This window comes from Streptopelia decaocto, assembly GCF_964273445.1.
Source record: "Streptopelia decaocto genome assembly, chromosome: 6".
NCBI lineage: Eukaryota > Metazoa > Chordata > Aves > Columbiformes > Columbidae > Streptopelia > Streptopelia decaocto.
The window spans coordinates 50,842,983-50,862,472 of record NC_138660.1 but is presented as its reverse complement, the minus strand read 5'-3'; the positions used below and the strand labels follow the sequence as shown (position 1 = coordinate 50,862,472).

At 39.9% G+C, this 19,490-nt stretch overlaps 1 protein-coding gene across 2 annotated transcripts in view; it reads right to left on the bottom strand.

Annotated features, from left to right (window-relative positions):
- The window catches only part of RBMS1 (RNA binding motif single stranded interacting protein 1), a 148,174-nt gene extending 144,629 nt beyond the window's left edge, over window positions 1–3,545 (bottom strand). For both annotated transcript variants that reach the window (XM_082055373.1, XM_082055374.1), the window contains exon 1: window positions 3,178–3,545. In XM_082055373.1, coding sequence (XP_081911499.1) covers window positions 3,178–3,252 — 75 coding nt within the window. In that variant the 5' untranslated portion in view covers window positions 3,253–3,545. The remainder of the gene's footprint in view (window positions 1–3,177) is intronic.
- Window positions 3,546–19,490: the final 15,945 nt, after the last annotated feature.

The window sequence follows — 19,490 nt, the reverse complement described above, 5'->3', positions numbered from 1 at the left end:
ACTCCTGGTCAGAGAGGTCTTTAAGAATTAGTAAAACACATACAATCTTAATTAACTTCATTTTCTAAAATGCTGAAATACAGAATCTCTTCATTTCAAATAAAACATTAAGGAAATTAAATACAACTGAGCTGATATTTTAAAAGCAATGTTACCAAAAAATTGTTAAAGAAAGTATCTAAACTTTTAGAAACATCCGCTGAACTTAGAAATATTTGTGATGCTCTCTGACACGCAATACAATGCTGCACTATAGCTACTGTCCTAAAACATACATTCATTAGAAGACACAAAAATCTAACAGATACGTCAAACATACGATTTGCCAGAGTAAAAACTGTGGCAGTCCCAAAACTGCAGGTTTTACAAGCTTCAGCTTGAAGCCATTTCAAACCATTTTCATTGCTATAATGATTTTTCATATCAAAAGCCTTACACATTCTTCCAATGTTTATTTTGTTCATTTCGTTTACATCCATGGTTTCACTGGTCTCTTTTGATGCTGAACACCCTAAGATTAGGGGGGAGGGTGGTGCTGAATCACAGCAAATGTTTATGTTTCCTCCCAGAATATATGACTGAACCAGCTTGAGTATTTCATGAATAAGACTGTGAAGATCATAACAGATAGACACAAAATCTGCTTTTAAAACCTGTAACATATTTTGTAGCAATTAAATTAGTTGACCATATCAACATTTTAACCTAAAGAGCCATTAGGAATGTATGCAATTTCTAACAAGTATTTTTGATCTCTCTACAGAAAAAAATCCATCTTCAAGCAATTCCTGTCATCTCCTAGTTATCCATTTGCTGTTTATAGTCAGCAGACTTTCCATCATTACTTAAATAAGGATAAGATGGGAAGCAAAACTTCTAGTTTCAAAATCTCTAACCTCCCCCAGTTTAATCGCATTCCGTTACCCATCATACATTCAGCAAAGGCTATTCAAGTCTATTATAATTTTTCTTTAATAAAAACGAGAGATTTCTCCAGAATTACTGAAGTAGTTCATGTGCTGGACAACGGGTTGTTTTAGGGCCCAAATAACAGAACAGCTGAAAACAATAAATTAAATTAATTTTTCTACATGTTCAGCAAGGATTCATAGTGAGAAGATTGCTCATATTACTGAATTCTGCATACTTCAATATCAAAACTTAGAGTTACTGGTCCTTTTATCTATACCAAGGAGCCACCTTTTTATTTCTTTTATAAAATCAAGATCCCTGAAAACTGGAGACTTTCACTGGATCCCAGATATTTTATTTCATGTGTGTAGGTCAAATGGCTGTGTGTTCTCTCTGCTGAAACACAGTAATGTAATTTCAGGCTGTATAATTTTATAGCAAAGACTGCAAGATGTTTTGAAGATGTCATTGACTGTAATACAAATCAATATTAAATTAGCTGTACAGGAAACATTTTCAAAAGATGGTCCATCAAGCTTTCTCATAGGATCATGGATTTCTAGGACCATACTCTAATAACTACAGTAAGCCATTAGGGTTTATCTTCCTCTTCAATTATTTACAGGTCAAAAAAGCCAAGTGACATTGCTTTATATATATTCAATGTTATATACTTAGTTTGTAACTTACTAATGCCACATAAAATCATGAAGGTAAAAGTTTCTGAACAAAGACATTTTTTCATATCAGAATATTTATAAAATCATACAGCTAAGTGATGCAGAAGTCTGTTCCTTAGGCACTCTACCTTTCCTAAAAATAATTATTTTAAATATATATCTAAACAGTACTGAAGTAATTACCCTGCAGCATAATCTTTAAACGGCTCCAGACTGTACTATGTAGCCTGATGTCGATCACACATTGAAGAGATTAATCATTTCAAATCACCTAAAGACCTTCATCATATTTCTATCAATTTCTGTTTATACGAAAGCACATTTCAAAGCCTCCTCGTTGCTGACTTGTAAATGTCTCATGACTGTCAAACAATTATTTTTCAGCAAAGCAGTATAAATTACATTTCACAATATAGTAACACAAGACACAAAAAAATAAGAGCCTATCAAGTATGCAGATACAGAGAAGGGAATTCTTGTCCTGTCATTGCAACACAGGCAGGACGTATCAATAGCAAAAAAAAAAAAAAAAAAAAAAAAAAGGGCCCCATGCCACGGTTATAATCTCTAAAAAAAGTTCACACATTGAAGCCTCATATGGGTCTGTTTTGATTTCTGAGGAGTGACACTGGTGTTTGGAGAGGCTTATGCTAAATGTTCCAGACAGCTGATGCAACCACCTCTGCATCTGCCAGTTTGCAGCATGATGCTTCTACAGCAGTGGGGCTGGCTGTCCTTACAGACTCGAAGGAGAAAAAACAAAAAAAGGTGCAGATCCATCACCACAAGAACTACTAAAATCAACCTGCCTGCCAACAACAGCTACCCGTGTACAACATTAGCCATCAGGAGCCGGACCTTTAATGCGTTTTTAATCCAGTTTGTAAACTGTGAGGTGGCAGCTCACAAAGGTCTAACTCCACAGACAATGAGGATCAATGCGAGTCCAGCAGCCTTCCCAGTGTCCGTATTTAAGTGGAATTACGGCCATCCCCATCACAGCAATAAGCCCGCCCTACCACCCCCCAAGATGTCAAAGCACCCCCGCCCCAGCTGAAAGAGCAGCTCCCAGCAGCGGACAGCCGCCGGTCGGGGCCTGCCGGATGAAGTTTGGGTCGTTTCCCCGCGTTCTCGGGGGCTTCTCCACCAGGAGAAAGCAGCAGGAGCGGGGCCCCGCACAGCTCCACTCTGCAGCGAGGTGGCCGAGGACGTGGTTGGGAAGAAGACACGCCGAGAGCCCTGGGGAAGAGGAGGGACCGCCGGCGGGAGGGGGGAAGGCGAGAGGGAAGGAGACAGGTCGAAGACGGCACAGACGGGAGCAAGGGGAAGGGGTGGGAGCCCGGCGGCCGCGGGCGGCCCGGGGGCTCCCGGCGGCGCTTCCCGGCGGCGTTCCCGAGGCGACGGCGGCGGGTGGCAGGAAGGGGCTGCCAGCTCTTTCCTGTCTCCGTCCCCCAGTGCAACCTGACCGCCTCCCCCGGGCCGTGCCCCGCGTCGCGGAGCCCCCGTCCGGGCTCGGCCCTGGCCCGCCGCCCGGGAGCGGGGCCAGCCGCAGACCCGCCGCGCCGCCCGGCGTGCCGTACCCTACCTTCGCCTGCAGATACTGGGGGTAGTAGTAGGTGGTGTACTGGGGGTACATCTGCTGTTTCCACACTTTGCCCATGAAGCTGGAAATGTAGCCTGCAGTGCAGGGATGGGGGGGCACTTTGGGGGGCTCCAGCCGCCTCTCCGTCTCTCTGCCTCCTGACTCTTCCTATCCGGCGGCGGCTGCTGCTGCTGCTGCTCCTCGGCCGAGCCCAGACCTTTCTTCTCCACCCAAAAGCCACAGCGGAGCGGGGGCAGGCACTCTCGCTCTCTCCCCGGAGTTCCTGCCAAGTCCCCGCCCGGCCGGGGCCGAACAGCGGCGGGCCGGCTGGCGGAGCGGCGGCGCGGGGAGCGCTCGGGGCGGGCGCGGCGGCGGCGGTGCCAGGCGGCGGGGCAGGGCTGGCGGAAGGAGGGAGGGAGGGAGGACGGCGGGAAGGAGGGAGAGAGGGGCGAGGGGCGGTGCTTAACCCTGCTCGGCGCCCGCGGTGCGAGCCCTGGGCCGGTGGCGGGGCAGCCCCCGAGGGGCCCGGGCAGCCTTTCCGCGGCGGGCGGCGAGCGGCGGCGCTCGGCCGAAGGGCCGCGTCAGCGCCGGGAGTAGCTGCGGTGCCCGCGGGGAGCGAAGCGGCGAGTTCCCACGCTGCAGTGGTCGCACCCGGCTCGGCCCTGACCTAATTAGCCGGGTTGTGCTTTGTTGCTGCCTTTGCTCTTTGTGCATCTCGTTGCCGAGAAGGGGTGTCAGGGTGCAGGCTTTAGGGGAGAATAGGATACGGTTTCGGAAAACTACATTTGGCTTTGATTCTGCCTGGCGGTAGAAGATCCATTTATCTGCTAGAAGCAGAAGGGACTGCAGTGCTAAAATCAGTTTACAGAACAGCAGCCATAAAAACAGACCAAATTCTGCATTTGGCCCTTCATGCATTCTTAGATTTATACTTTCCCCAGCAGTGCTGATTTCACTTCATTCTCAAACAGGAAACATTCCTGTTCTAGTCAATAGCAGTGATAATTTTCCACTTGAATACTTTCTCTCTGAAAGAGAATTTCCCGAACATTAAAAGTAGGGACCAGCAGCACACTATAATCCAACATCGAGCCCATTTGGTTTACTTCTGACAAATGTGCCTCTTTTCTACCCAAAGATAAACTGATCCTCAGAATATTAAGAACATACTGTTTCTTTGTCACACTAATCACTATCCTTTTTGTCTTTCAGCACTGTTTTATTAATAAAACATATATGTAAGGTACACCAAAACTCCCGAGTGTAAGAAAAATTTAAAAACCTAAGGATTTACAAGCATCCCAATGCAATAGCAAAGGCAGCCTTTGTGCAACCACGAATCCTTGGTGCAGGCTGAGCAAAGAAAGGCAACTGCAGATATTCTTGCAAATTCCAGCTGAGCAGAGGACAATTACGCAAATGGCATTGCAGCTCTCCCAGCTAGCCATTAAGATCACTTTACAAGTTTTTCCAGGGAAGAAATTTGTATGCACTTCATTGTCCACACAGATTAAAATACTAGTTGTATCTTTAGGAGATGGCTTTTTCTGCAGGAAAGAGGCATGGGAGCTTTTGAGTTTTCGTTAGGTTTGGGGTTTTTGTTTGGGTTGGTCTGAGATTTTTTTGGCTTACACACAGCTAGAATGACTATGGAGAATGCAAAAAGCATATGAGTTGGTAATATTTTTGTCTTCACGATGGTGACATTCTGTGGCAGGGACAAAGATTAAAGTTAGAGAAAAGTTGAGCAGAACAGAAGTATGAGGTACTTCAAGGGGTTAAGAATGTTCATCTGGAAAAGCTAAAATGGCCATAGCCAAAATCAGCTGCTTTCTGTTGACTGTGCTGGCTTTACACAGTGGAAAAAGCATACAGGCTGCAATTCTATCTGAAGAATGCAAGGTAATATGGCTCACGGGTAGTGTATGGTCAGAGGAGAGGAGAAATTAAGTTTCAGAGCTTCATAGGGAAATGTGTTGCTACAGCCCAGATACGTGATGATACTGTTATAGATTGCTTTAAGAACTGTCAAATTGTGGTCTGAAGTTCTTGGTTGAACTACAAAGAATGTGGTGCTGGCCTCTCTTAAACAGAGAGGTTACAGGTGCTAGTATACTTATTTTCCTTCTGTGAAAGACAGAACAAGCAAGAAGAAGAGATAAAGACTGGTAGCTGACAGATGGATTTGGGGAGAGTTTTCCCAATGAGAAGGAAAGAATGAGATCTGAAATAAAATACATATTGTACTGAAGACAGCTAGAAATAGAAGAGTGTTTTCCTAGAAACCATCTTCGTGTAAACAGCTACTATGGTTGTCACCAGTATGTCATGCAATCATGAATGGGGAGAGAAGCATGCTGAAGAAAAAATCCCTAGGAAGCGAGGAGAGGGGAAATGCAGCCTCTATCGTTCCAGCATTACAACTGCCAGAGACTCCAGCTTAGCTGTGTCAAGTTACTGAGAATGGCTGATGCACTCTGCCAGTGAGAGGAGCAGCAATGTGCTCTGCCACAGTGGCTCCTGGAAGGGACAAAAGAAGAAACCTGGCTAAGAGAGTATTTGATCACAACTGTAACAGCTAAAGCTTGATCTCCACATTCCTTCCCAGCCTCTCCTTGCAGAGGCTTAGAACTCTCCTACATGAGGTCTTTTGCTCTAAAGCTTAATCTCATCCCCAAACGTGTTACTGTTAATGTAAGGTTGAAACCAGGTTGGTTCCATTTTCAACCAGAATATTTTCTTCCATTGAAATGTCTGCTCTGATTTATTTAGCAAAGCTGACATTAAAGAAGTTCAAAAATGGTAGAGTTTAATATTTATCACTGTGAATTTAAAAATTAAGTCTGCAACATAATACTACAAACTTTTACAGTGCAGTGGTCCTCTCGATGATTGATGAGATTTTGCAGACAATGCTCAGTTTTTATTAAGGCTAGAAAATATAATTATTTGAATAATTTACATGAGCCTCAGCTACAGTAATTTTATTTCATTTTTTAAAAAATGGTATTGAAGTTGTTTACTGTATTAAGAATGCGCCATAAAGATTCTTACGCAAAAAAAAAAAAAAAACCACCTTAATTTAGCATCACTCAGGGGAGTCTCTGCTTGTATCTTTTTAATATGTTGATAATTATGCCAGTTTAGTAATATGAATTGAAGTTGTGCAATACAGACAGGATGACATTGCAGAAGAAACTTTAAACCAAGTGACTAATTTCTTAACTTTTCATATGATGGAGGTTTGTCTTCAATTGCTTATGTTCGTAGCAAGGGCAAATAAACACTTTTAAATCAAAACTGCTTACACTGCCTGGCAGTACTATCTCCTGCCCCACAAAGTTAAAAATGCTTCCCTCATTTACACACTACACAATGTATAGGATTAAGAAGGAAGTTAGACAGTGACTTGTGTTCTGAAAGCTTAATAGATACCCAACTAACAAAACAAGTAACATAATTTTTTTTTTTCTTCTTTAAAAACTGATTTCCTACACACTGCAACAGTACAGATGTAGATACCGCAGCTTTGTGAATGCTACAGAAAACAGCAATCCAGTAATCCATAATTTTGTCCATGGCCAGATTTCACTAACTATTGATAGAACAATATTAAATTCTTCTCTTTTTTTTCCCCCCACTATTTCCTGATCATAGTTACAATCTAACTGGTCAGGAATGATTAAAATATGATGAAAACACAGTTGGGCTGTTGCTGCAAAAGCCTGAGAAGCATTGTGTGTGCTGCCGTGTCAGAGGAGTTTAGGGCAACTCAGTTAAAGCCGGTCAATGGTTATCCACTGATTCTTAGAGTGTTGGAAGAGAAATCCTGTTTAAACTTTACAGATTAATTTAGACATTAAGAGTTCTACCCTAAGGCAGAAAAAGTCAAATGCAATGCAGAATAGCAGGGAAATAAATTTAATCCACCTCTCTCTAGGAAGCAAGCGGACTGCTGTACTCTGCACCACTTGGGGTCTTTGCACTGGTTTAAGCTGAAAGAGATAGACACGTTCATGCTGAAATTGTTATTCCGTTGACGCAGTCAGGAATATTTGAACAAGGATTTTTTTATTTCTTTTTGCGGTTAAGATACTAGCTTGAGTCTTGGGAGATCTTTGTCCAATACCAGATCTACCACAGAATGTGGGCAAGAGGGTGAGCAAGTCGTTGAATTACCCTGTGCCTTACTTCCCCAGTTTGCAAACTGTGTCAAACATTCTCCTTCTCTGTTCTTTGTCTGCCTTGTGTGGTCAGTCTGCAGGCAATGCAAGGCACTGCAATCATTTGCTAGGAATCTGCCTAGTGTGGTTCACATAAAAGGACTAAAATAAACAGAAGCAGCGGCCATGCATCACTTGTGGATGCAAAGAAGCCAGGTACTGCACCCTAATTCACGTACAAAGGTTAACAAATCAAAGATCTGTTTTATACCCCTAAAGAGTGTGTTAGGGCTACAAAAATGCAACCAGGTTTAGGTTCTCAACCAATAACTTCTTTGCTCTTCCCCTCGGCCCCAACACACACTGTTCCAATTACTTGCAAAACCTCCTTGTTGTAATGCCACCCTTAGCCCCATCATATGGCCTTGACTGCTTTGCAACACAAATGAAAGGCTCTTCAATTCAGGTCGCAGTAGGCCACCCTCTTAAGCACAAAGGCTAAATAAACGGCCATTGTTAATGGGCCACCGAGATGAAAAGCACTTGATTGTTTTCATCAATTAAATCAACTCTCTAGATTTAGTGGCCATTAACCCTTTCAGCAAATTCTTAAATATTTATTTCAACAGAGCGACTACGATTCTGCATTTTTAAAGTAGCTCTCCTGCTGTAACAACGTTTCACTGAAGCAGTGCTGAACGTGCCCTTGCTTATCCTTACAGCTGAGCCATACACTGCACTGGCTCAGCTGCTCCTGACAGCTGCACTCAGTTTAATTCACATTTGTAAAATCTACATGGCTACACACTATTCTAGGATGGTCCATCTGAAGTATTCAACTGGCACTAACATACAGGAATTTAACATAGTTCTGCATTTGGGCTCCCCCTCTCATGAAGTTTCACGTGCACCATGTGATGCTCCCACTATTGGCAGTGGATGTCAACCAAAGGGGCAGCCGGGCTGCTCATGAAAAGGTTTCTGTGTTTGCAGCTAAACATATCACCATCGCTGTGGGTACACCAATTGCCAGCAATAACCTTTCCATTGTGTTTAGGTTTGAGAGAATCCTTTCCTACATCAGCACAGAATATTTCTGAGTTTTCTACATTCTTTACCCTAAGATGCTTAGCTAATAAAAATTATTGCATGCTAAGAGCAATTGTTTTGTTTTCATCATTCTTCATAAAACCTTTGAGGCATCTCTTGTTGGTCTAGCTCTATAGGTCTATTTAATGCACGTACATTTTATTTAAATCATCTTCTCACTGATAACACTTGTATTATACAAGTATGATCATCCTAGGGTGGAGATAGTTGAGAATACGACTTCTATTCATACATTATTTATCAGAAACTCCCATTCCATGCAGTTGCTAACTTCCCTGAGTCTCTGGTGATACTATCTTCACTGTGCAAGCAGATGAACAAAGGAGAGAATAATTGCACCTCTATAAAATATTGACCAGCTACAATTCTTTCATTAGGACATTCCCATTCAATTTTCTCCTCTCAAATTCAGGACAGTATTTGCCATTCCTTCCCATTCTCCACAAAGAGATGAGGAAAACACCAAGCCCAGCCTGCTTTGGCTGCAGTGTAATAAGAATTCTTGTGGGTGTCTTTTTACCAGCTTGACCAACCAGCTGTGGTTGGTGCTGATTGAATTCAAAGCACTGATTTAACATATTTGTGGATAAGTCAGAACATTTTTTTTTTCTACCATGCAAACAAAAATTAAAAGTTTAATTAACCCAGACAACAGACATCTTATTTCTACAGATGTTAGGCACACATTGCACTGTCTTTAGGCATATCTTAATCAAGCTATTAATAAAAGGTGAAGGATATATCCTTCAGACTTCTATTCTAAAATGTCCCTAAATTTTCCTATTTTTGGAATAAAACTATTCCCAACTATGAGATGTAAACCTTCCAATCCAAAGACAGTTATATTTTAGACAAGTTCTACAGCTTATGAAATACCTAACAAGCCTTTGCAATGTCTAAGACTCCTCCTACTCTATCCATCACCCACAGCAGTACCTTCGGCTGTCCTGCACCCTCTGCACAGTCGTACGTACAGTTTAGCTGATTTAGTGCACGTGCTGCCTGGCCAAATGGCCCTAGCCGAACCCCAGCTGATGGGCTCTCGAGCACACCACCAGCTCTCCCACCTTTTCTCAGCAACTGATTTTCATGTAGCTTTTAGGGTCATCCTATCTGTGACACTTCTGCCCCACCATCACCTTCCACTGAAATTGCCTGATGGCTTCAAAAGTTACAAAGGTGCAAGGGATGAAGAAGGAGAAGGTGAGTAGGCAAAACAATTGCATGAGCCTTATTGCCTTAAGAAAGCACGTGAATACATCAAAGAGCATAGGCTCTTTTACCTGTTATCAAGAAAGCAACATTATGTCCTACATTTTTGATGTCTTAAATTTGTAATTTAATGGAATCTGAGAATAAGGCATTTTAATAATTTTTAAAAAATCCTTTGCCATACGAACCAACTGCTTAAAGTGCAGATCTCAACAGATACCTTCAATGCTCTTTTAATTTGAATTTCGTTACACAGAGAAAATGTCTTTCTCACAAAAGGACCACAACACATTGCCCTTTTGAATTAGTTCATTTATTTGAACTTCATTCACAATTTATCATGTTTAGCTTTATCACAAACTATTTGTAAATGCTGGACACTCAGACCCATGTAAATGCAAATTAACACTTACAGTGCAATACATCCTCAGAGCTAATAGGTGTTGTGTCTCTACTGTATAATTCAGAAAACCATTAAAGTGTCATCACCCTTGATCTGCTGTAAAAATGGAAGCTGCCTCCTTGGCTTTGAACCCCTTTCTGTCTTCTAGATGAAATGCCAGATCCTCAGTCGAGCTGGGGGGATTCATTCCAGCTGATGACCTTGCTGTGGAAGCCCCAGCATTCCCTGCTAAATTAGTTCTCAGGTCATGCAACACTGACAAAGCAGAGTTGAGCAACTTCATTATTTTTCTCTGTTCAGCACAGACACTAATGCTAATGCTGATGTGAATTTGTAGAACTAAGAGCAAGGCCCAGCTAGATGTCCCCGTTACAGTGTATTTCTTAGGGTATTAAAAAGTTTATTATTATTTCAGAAAATTGATAGTGGAAAAGTGTCGATCTGATAAGCTGAGATTTTTTCGGGTCCATTTTGTGCTGTTTCAAGTCGTGCTAATTTACATATTGATGGAACTAAGAAGACAAACTCTTTGTGTAATTAGAAACATTTAGGATATTTATCTCCTGTACTTTTACTATACTGTGAAAATGTCACAATATTCTTTGACTCATCTTCACAACACTTTTTGAATCCATTTTTTGATCCCATTCACAGACCATGTGACTTCTACAAGGACATAAATTTTGTTGCAAATAATGTAAAATAAAAATATAAAAAATTAAAATAGCATAAATAATTTTGGATTTTCTGATTCCAAGGCTAGCTCTTCAGTTTTGGACCAACTTAATGGTTTTTGTTGTTCCTAACATAAATGACAGAATACACCAATAAAAGCTTTGAATTCTCACATATATATTTAACCATTTTGTGTCTTTCATATTTCCAAAATGATCAGTCTTATTTTACTACAGTTCTTTCCCCGCTGAGGATTTCATGTGTGCCAGAAACATTGTGATATCAAAAAAGTGTTTCAGGTACACACCAAAATGTTCTTAGCATTTAAAATTCTTCCCAGATCTTGTATTTCACAACAACCCTTTATAAGTCAATGTGTATTTATTTTGCTGGAAAGTTACCCAAATAAAAATATTGCATTTCCAGTTCTGGTCTCTGGGGTTTTAATCCACTGAGAAACTTAAGAATGTACTCACTGATCATGGGATAATATTTCTATCAGATGCTAGCAGTATTTATTGCATCATTTTATGAATTTTGATTCATTTTTGTATAGTTTGATATTTATAAAGCACTTTTGCCTCCATTTTCACAAGGGGAGGCACAAAGACATCAAACCTCCAAACGTATGTTCCTAAGAGACCTAAAAAACTGTAAATAAACAAGCCAAAGTCTGAGCTGTAATCAACACGTCTCTAGCAATGAAGAATGCTAATCATTTTTTCTCAGAGGACTTAGAGACTAGCAAGTGGTTTTTAAACATTGCAATCACCTTCAGGATTTGTAGTTTTGGATTTACATATACTGGCTAATTAAATATGCTAGAAATTAACAAAGTTTTAAAAGTTTTAGTTTATTATAATTTCTAGTTTATTTACAACATTAGACTCCCTACATAACCTACAGAACATATCTGACAATAAAGAATTTTTGAAATATCAACATAGAATTCTGCATATGGGTCAGCTTAGCCAGGCAGACATAGCAGTGTCTTTAACAGAGCCACCTGCAGGCAATCTCTTTTTTTTCAGGAACCTCAGACAAGTACCAGTTTCTGATTCCTCAAGAAAAGTCTCCTTCAGGAATTGCCTCTGGTCAGGTATGAAAGTGGAGACTAATTTCTGTTGCTGTTGGGCCAACTCCATACCTTCTGTGTAGAAAAATGATGCTTGATTTGCAGGGCCACAGACATTCCCAGCTCTCAATATTTGCTGATACGTTTGGAGAAAATTCGGCAAGGTGAAAGACAGGTCATCACAGGTGGAGCTGGGAGGACTCCTCTTCCTTTGTCACAGGCCCAGGTGCCCAGATAGGAGCCCCTTTGCACAGACCAGTAGGCACATCCCTGTGGTGTTGCCAAGGCGTGTGGTCGGTCCCGCCATGTCCCCGGGGGGAGGCTGGGGCCGGCAGGGCGTGGGGGTGACCGTGCCAGCTGGTGATGCTCTCCTCAGTCACCACCTTGTGAAAGGTTTAGCTGCAAAAACAAGTCACTCCAGTTTCAGAAAGATGTAGCCCATGTCAAAAGGCATGTCATTTTGATTTAAGAAATACAGGAAACTTACAGAAGGCAAAAGCCCTGTCCCAAGTGATGCCATCACTGATATGCTCACTGATATACCCATTATCAATTCCATTATTTAATGTTTTCTCTGAGTCCTTCTAGATTTTGGCCTGTCCACATACCACCATGATGATTATATTAACATTATATATTAATTAATTAATATAATATGGCTATATTAACAATATGTTAAAACTTACTACAACAATGTAATCTCTGCATGTCAAATAAAATATGTTTTTTTCTCATCTGTATTTAAAAAGAAAAAGACAGCATGTCATGTTGAAAAGCAACAGATACGTTTGATTCCTATTTAGCCCTTCTACCTTTTCATATTATTCTTTTGTATTATTTGTTTTAATCACTGTTACTGAATATCATACATTTTAGATGTTTCTTTGACTATTGAGTGTGTATTTTCTGACACGCTCTGAACAAATTCCCCATTTCAGAATCCAATAAGGTATTCAGAACACCCACAAATGAAATAAAATTAATCTGAGAGAACTGAAAAAGTGAATAATTAAAATAACTCAAATGAATCTTAATTAATAATATATTTACATGGGTATTTAACAGGACTAATGCAAATTCATCATATATCTTATAGTGTATTTATACAAGCTTTTAAATATGGATGCAAGGTTTTAGTGTGATGAGCAGATTTTTGTTAACAGTCAAAGTTTCTGCCAAAAAGTAGAAAAATTAGGAAAAAATATATTTTAAAAATACAGATTCTATAATCAGTGGATAGGCTGCTTTATTCTTTCAATTTCTTCTTTTTTGATTTCTATATACCATTGTTTCTTTCTTTCCAGCTATAGTACATTCTTAGTAGGATATGGTAATCTAGAGATTTAAATTAATGTCTGAATAGAGACTAGAGGTGAAGATACTCCTAAAAGAGCGCACACTCAGTACAGAGTCCTTCTGCAAAATGCACATACCCCAATTCAGCCAGGAGCATGTGAACACATCTGCGTGTATCTGGGTATTCTTGTAGGCATAAATAGACATAGATGTCTTCAATTCACATAAGGTGGTCTGGTTCAAGACCATGGGTTAGAAAGACCTACAAACAGGGAGGAGCCTTTTCTCAAAATATAGTGGAGTTAAAATTACAAGGGATTGCATGTTTACATGACAAATACTGTTATTTGACTTCATGTTGGAGCTCAGCCTCCTCAGTTTGTCAAAGGATAAGATGTGGTTTCAGTCACAGTTGCTCACGTAGCTGTTAACAGACAAGACCTTGGTAATGACTTTTCTTCAGTCTACCATTCGACTGTGGCATGATTCAAATTCAGAAGTCATTTTTGGGTCTCATTTTTTCCCTCTCTTTGTACATTCAGGATGCTGAGAACATTGCTTAGGAAGGATCATATCTTCTCATGAGGAACATTTATTTTATTGCTAAAAGGTAAGCATTACACATCTTTTGACGCTAGTAGGCTGTTTGTACTTGGCTTGTGTTCTGATGATCCAATCCTTATGAATAGTCCTTTTCATGGGTGTAATAGTCACCCAAATATTTTTACTTCCACAACTGTTTACATGCTGCTAGCCCTGCCCCTGTTTATCTCCCATCTCTGATCCTTTTTCCTCAGCTCCATACCTGTTAGGTTAGTTTTAATTATGGAAGGGTCACCTATGCTAAGTTTCTTTAGGTCTTAAAAGTATAGATGCTTGCTTTTTATGAAAAAATATGTGAATAAGTTACCACTTTTATATAGAAAAACTCCCATAGCAGACAACTTTTTACTTATAAAGAGTTTACTCATAAAGAGAAAGTAGATGTAATGGACTCGGGACTCCATCCCTCAGAACAGACTGACTACCATGAAGAAAGGGCACAGGATCCCAGCAAGTTGCAGGCTTCTAATTTACGCACCAAGCCCACACAGGATGGAAAAAGTTATTTTCTTTCCTCTGTGTCACTTTGTTATTATATTCTCTTGTGTTGCTGTAATGACTCCTTCCTTCAGGGAGAATGCCATCAGGCTCTTTTTCTCATGGTTCTGGAGTTTGGTTTCTGAGAGTTATAAGTGAAAAAGTAGGGGTGGGGGCAGAAGCTTATTGAGAAAGAACCTGTTTTCCCCACAGGTTTGTCACCTATGAAAGCTTTCTTTCTCTTTTTACTTAAGCATGCTCCCAAGCACAGAAACACCTAAACAAGACCTGACTGTCTTTCAGGTGGAGAGATGAAACGCTATTTTATAGGGTTGTAAAAAGAAGTTGCAATATGTGCTTTCAGATAGGTTAGGTAATGATTTGCCTATCAAGTCTTGTCTTACACACAAAGGTAAAAATCATTGCTCTAAAATACTGGATTGTCCTGCATTTTGCATATCATATAACTCCATCAGACCTCTCTCAGAATAAGAGTCTTGTAAGTCTTATTGATAAATGCTGATACTGAGCACTAGTCTTCTCAGTAATAATTTCAGAGAAACACAGAATGACCTGAGTTGGAAGGTACCCACCGGGATCATCAAGTCCAACTTCTGTAATTAGTCATGGACTTTCAAATTCTCTCAACCCATTTCTTCTTTAAAAAACTATGTCTGTCCCTTTCTTGGTAGCTATTAGCTCACGGCAACTGAAGATACTTTGTTGTTCATTACTGGTACCAGCTAGGGCAAAAGAGATGCACAGATGTACTTTCCTTTCCAAACCATTGTGCTAGACAGTTCTCTGTTAATCTTGTGGAAGATTCTCAACAGTGCCTGGCTGTATCAGGCTTGCCATCAGTCACACCGCAAAGAATTAACAAGTTCAGCCTAAACTGAGTGTGACTTCCTGAGATGGTTATTCCACTAAATTAATTTGGATGCATTGGACAAACAATGCAAAGAAGCTGGTGAGCTGCGGTTGTCTCATTGAAAGAATAAGTAAGCACAGGGCTTTCATCTTCAAGGACAGCCAACAATTCAAGAGGATAAACTGGCATCGTTTTAGGCACAGTGCTAATGGTAGGCAAACATAAAAAATGATTTTTAAAAAATTAAAAAAAAAAAATAAAGGCCAGTTAGCACTAGTGTTCAGAAAGCTCAGCAGCTTTGTTGAACAGCTTTGGAGTATGAAGCTTGTGAAATTTTTGTATGGGTGTTAGCACTTCCTGGCTTTGGTAAGGCAGGAAGCATTGCATAAACAACCCTTATCGTGGTATTTTGGTGCTGCCAGTTCCAGTGCCAGCAAAAACTAAGAAGTCTCAGGGAATTATAAATGCAAACACACACAAGGGAGAAAGTGTTGGAAGTCTCTGAATATCAAAAAGCATAAACTTTATGATGCTTTTTAAAAATTTAAACCAAAACAAGTCTTCCCTCAATTAGCAGTGTTTCCCTTTAATTTCAATAGTGGTGCATACTAAATAGTTAAACAGCTGAGAAATACTTGCCCTGTAAATGTTTGATCAGAAAACATGCAATGAATGTATGGCCTTAGTGAAAAAAACAGAATGATGTACACTACAAGGCATACATTAAGAAAAATACGTAGGGAATGGTAATAGTAAGGAACTGATCTCTCAGCTACACCATCATTATTATTGTCTGTGTACTGATGATGCTTTGCATAAGATGTTTTATTTCTGTCTCCAAAAGGCTTACAATCTAAACTAACATGGACACAGAACAGCTGGGATAAACAGGGAAGGTAAAAGTAAGAAACAACAGACAAAATACATATATTCCAGCTAACATCCTTTTTAAATTAATGCAAAGGCTTCCATCACATTTTGTTGGAGATAAAAATTAATATCTCCATTTGATGATGAGGGAAGTCCATGGATGGAGGAGAAAAGTGCTGACTCTGTGATGTGCTTTCTTTAAAAAAAAATATATTCCCAGGAATATATATATATATATAAAATATATATATTTGTAGGAGCAGGTGAAGAGGGCATAGGACAGTCACCTGCCATAGCATTATCCTGACCAGCTCACTAGGAATTTTGAGCATAATTCAGTGATATTGTATAGGAAGTAATTATAGTGATTCATCCACCACAATGGGAATGTTTCTGAACAGGGGCAAAGAGAGAAATTTCTGCTAAAACCTAAGGTGCTTTACTTTCTTTTTAGCTTGCAACAGCACTTCAGTCATGAAAAACCATATCGTTACATGGTGTGGACATCTCTTCAGAGCTGTAGAGGGCCCTTTCAACAGTGTGTGAGCATTCAGAGCTGAAAAGCTCTTGGCTTTGGCTTTGACTGAAGGCCAGTCTGCATCAGAACATGTAAGATAAATGGCAACGGATGACACAGAGAGTGTAAGCCTATTACAGCTCTTCTGCCTCTTTGTTCAAGCTGTAAAATGCAGGTTATCCTGTTTTAGCTGTCCTTAGTTCACTTCCTTTTACTAACAGCTTACAGCCCTCAGAAACCATGCAGTGACAATTTCATTTACAAAGCATTTTCTGAAGGCCCAAAGCAGAGTAAGCTATACACCACACTGGAAAAGTAGGTACACATAATGCTTTCATGCACGGGAGAGATCCAAATATAAATTACTTAGTGTGTAGGAAGAATTCAAGCAATGAAGTCCAGATCAACTTCTGCATAGCGACCTCTATAAAACAACAAAACCTTTGTCTTTCTGCAAAGTGGAAGAATTTGAGAGCGATGAGAGAGAAGGAAGACAAAACAGGGAAATTATTTGAATCAAATTTATTATTATTGATATTAGAATGAAATCCAAATAAAATTCAAAGTATCCCATGAACAGCACAACTACCAAAACTTGACTGCCTGTGCATTTGTGCCCTGGAAACCTCTCCTCACCCTCTACCCAGCTCCGTATCCCTTATGACTGCACAACTCCTGTGATAAAGCCAGTTCCTACTGTCTTCCCAGCCTCTCACGTTCCCTGACACTATCCCCACAGCACTCCTCTGCCTCCGGCTGCTGCTTCTACAAAAGGCAGCATGTCCAGTCCCTGGTTTCTAGTCAAGAAAGTGCTTACTGGCCAACTAGTATTTGCATGGTGACTGCCTGGTGACAGGCTCAACAGGACTGATCACTGCTGAGCTCATCATGCAGCCTTTTCCTCCCTGGGGGCACTGCTTGGTGTTTCTTTTCCTCTTTCTATTACTGTGATTTTCACAAAATCTGTTGGCATTTGACCCATGAAATTTCTGCTGTTCTGCCTAACTTCAAGTAATATTCAACAATTTCAAGTAATATTCAAGATCAACTTCAAGAATTATTAGGGGATGCCCATGTGGTGCAAGTGTAGAAACTTTATTTCCTGATGACACCCAAATTATTCTAAAGGCATGCAGAGGCTCTTCACAGACAATGTTGCTCACCAGCACTGGTACCACACACCAAGAGTTTTTTGAGTTTGTGGTGGGTTCATGATAACTCAGGCATATTATAAAACAATAGCAGTGTCACTTTACTGAAGCTACCTATTATACAGACCATGATGAATTCAGATATGCGAATAGTGTTACTATGAATTATTTTTGACATATTCAAATACAGCTCCTCTACAGAGCAATCTTAAAAAAACCAAAAACCAAAAAACCAAACTTCTGTTGCTAGCTACCACCCATATTTTTTTTCAGTGGAATAGCTCAGCTTCAGCACAACACAGCAAAAAGCTAAATGGATGAAGACAAATTGAAGAAAATTTATACTTTCTGAGCAAGTTAGTTTTAGCATCTCTCTGGATAGGATTTAGGATTTAGATCAGTGAATCTTTGCTAAATCTGCCATTTGTTCTTGTGTTTGCTGCAGATCCTGCAAGCATTCATGCCCGCTGAGGAAAATCTCTCCATGTCTCCATTGGTTGCTCTACAGTAACTTTGACAGAGCAAATTGATGAATGCCAAATTAGAAAAAAAGTTCTATTTTTAAAGAGAAGCAGATCTGTCTTTCTGCCCATTCTCTCAACACTTGACTAAGATTGCTAGCTGCAGTATTATAGCTATGGTGTTTATTAAGGACAAGTGACCTCTTGGAATCTTAATGAGATCTGCAGTGACCAGAGAAGAATAAACTATAATCAAAAGCAGGGTGGAGTTATGATTATTTTCTAACACTAGCATTTTCACTAGAGAAAGATTATTCTAACTTAGATGTAGGATGGATTTTTCAGAGACAATTTAAGAGCTGGAAAAAACAGATTACAAGATGGGAATAATTAAGCAGTTCTTAATAAACCTTCTGAGATAATGGGTAAGATACTAGTCTCCAAATTCTGCAAGTTTAGAAAAGGTAGTAAAGCAAGTATTACAGCTTTTCAGAGGATATACAAGAAAAGCCTGCAGGGTGTCTATTTGTAAGGAAAGATGATAGTAAGCAACTTTTTATAGCAAGCACAGAGATGTTGCTGGACAAAAATGTTCCCACACACCATCACTTGAGATAAGCTTTGGAGTGTTGAAGAATAATGGGTAGGTTTTGACTTCACTGAAACTTTGACCTTTTTTCCTTCTTTCAGTGAATCAGATTGAAGAAGAGAACCTGACAAAAATTAGACTACAGGGAAACGACTGAAAATATTTTTCTTCTTTAGGTAACAATTAACAAAAATAGGGATTTTCTTCTAAAAGATAATGTGTCAAATATGTCAGTGTGAGTAGAGTGGATTCATTGAATTTGTGTCCCATTTACTTTTGGGAAATTGTGCTTAAGCTGCTAAAGATGCAGCCAACATCAATAACCTCATAAACCAGAGAAACAGACAAGTAAAACAACACAAGTAGTATAAATATTGTATAGAAAACAATAAATATTGAGAAATTTCCAGTGGTTAATTTCAGTACTCAGAGAAGCCACTCGAGAAAATAGTGGTTATTCAAACTCGGTAGGAAGAAAGAAAAGAGATTCTTCACCAAAAACAATTTGTGACTAACTTAGGGTTGGGGCTTTTGTCCTTTTCCATCATTTGTCAACTCATGCAAATTGCTATTACCTGCCAATAAAAGTACTCAAATTTGAAAGAAAATTTCCACCTGTGAACTTTTTATCTTGGCCATTTACTTTTTCGTATTCCTACTGAGCTACTTCACCTATTTGTGTTTCTTCTCTCTTTGGTTCACTGACACCGTCAAAATCTTGGAATATTCAAAAATGGCTGAGTAAAAACAGGAAGAAAAAAAGACAAAAAGCAGACAGACAAATGAGAAGCTTCCTCCCTTCCTAGCCAAACAAGATCACCCAAAAGAGTAAAGGTTTTGACT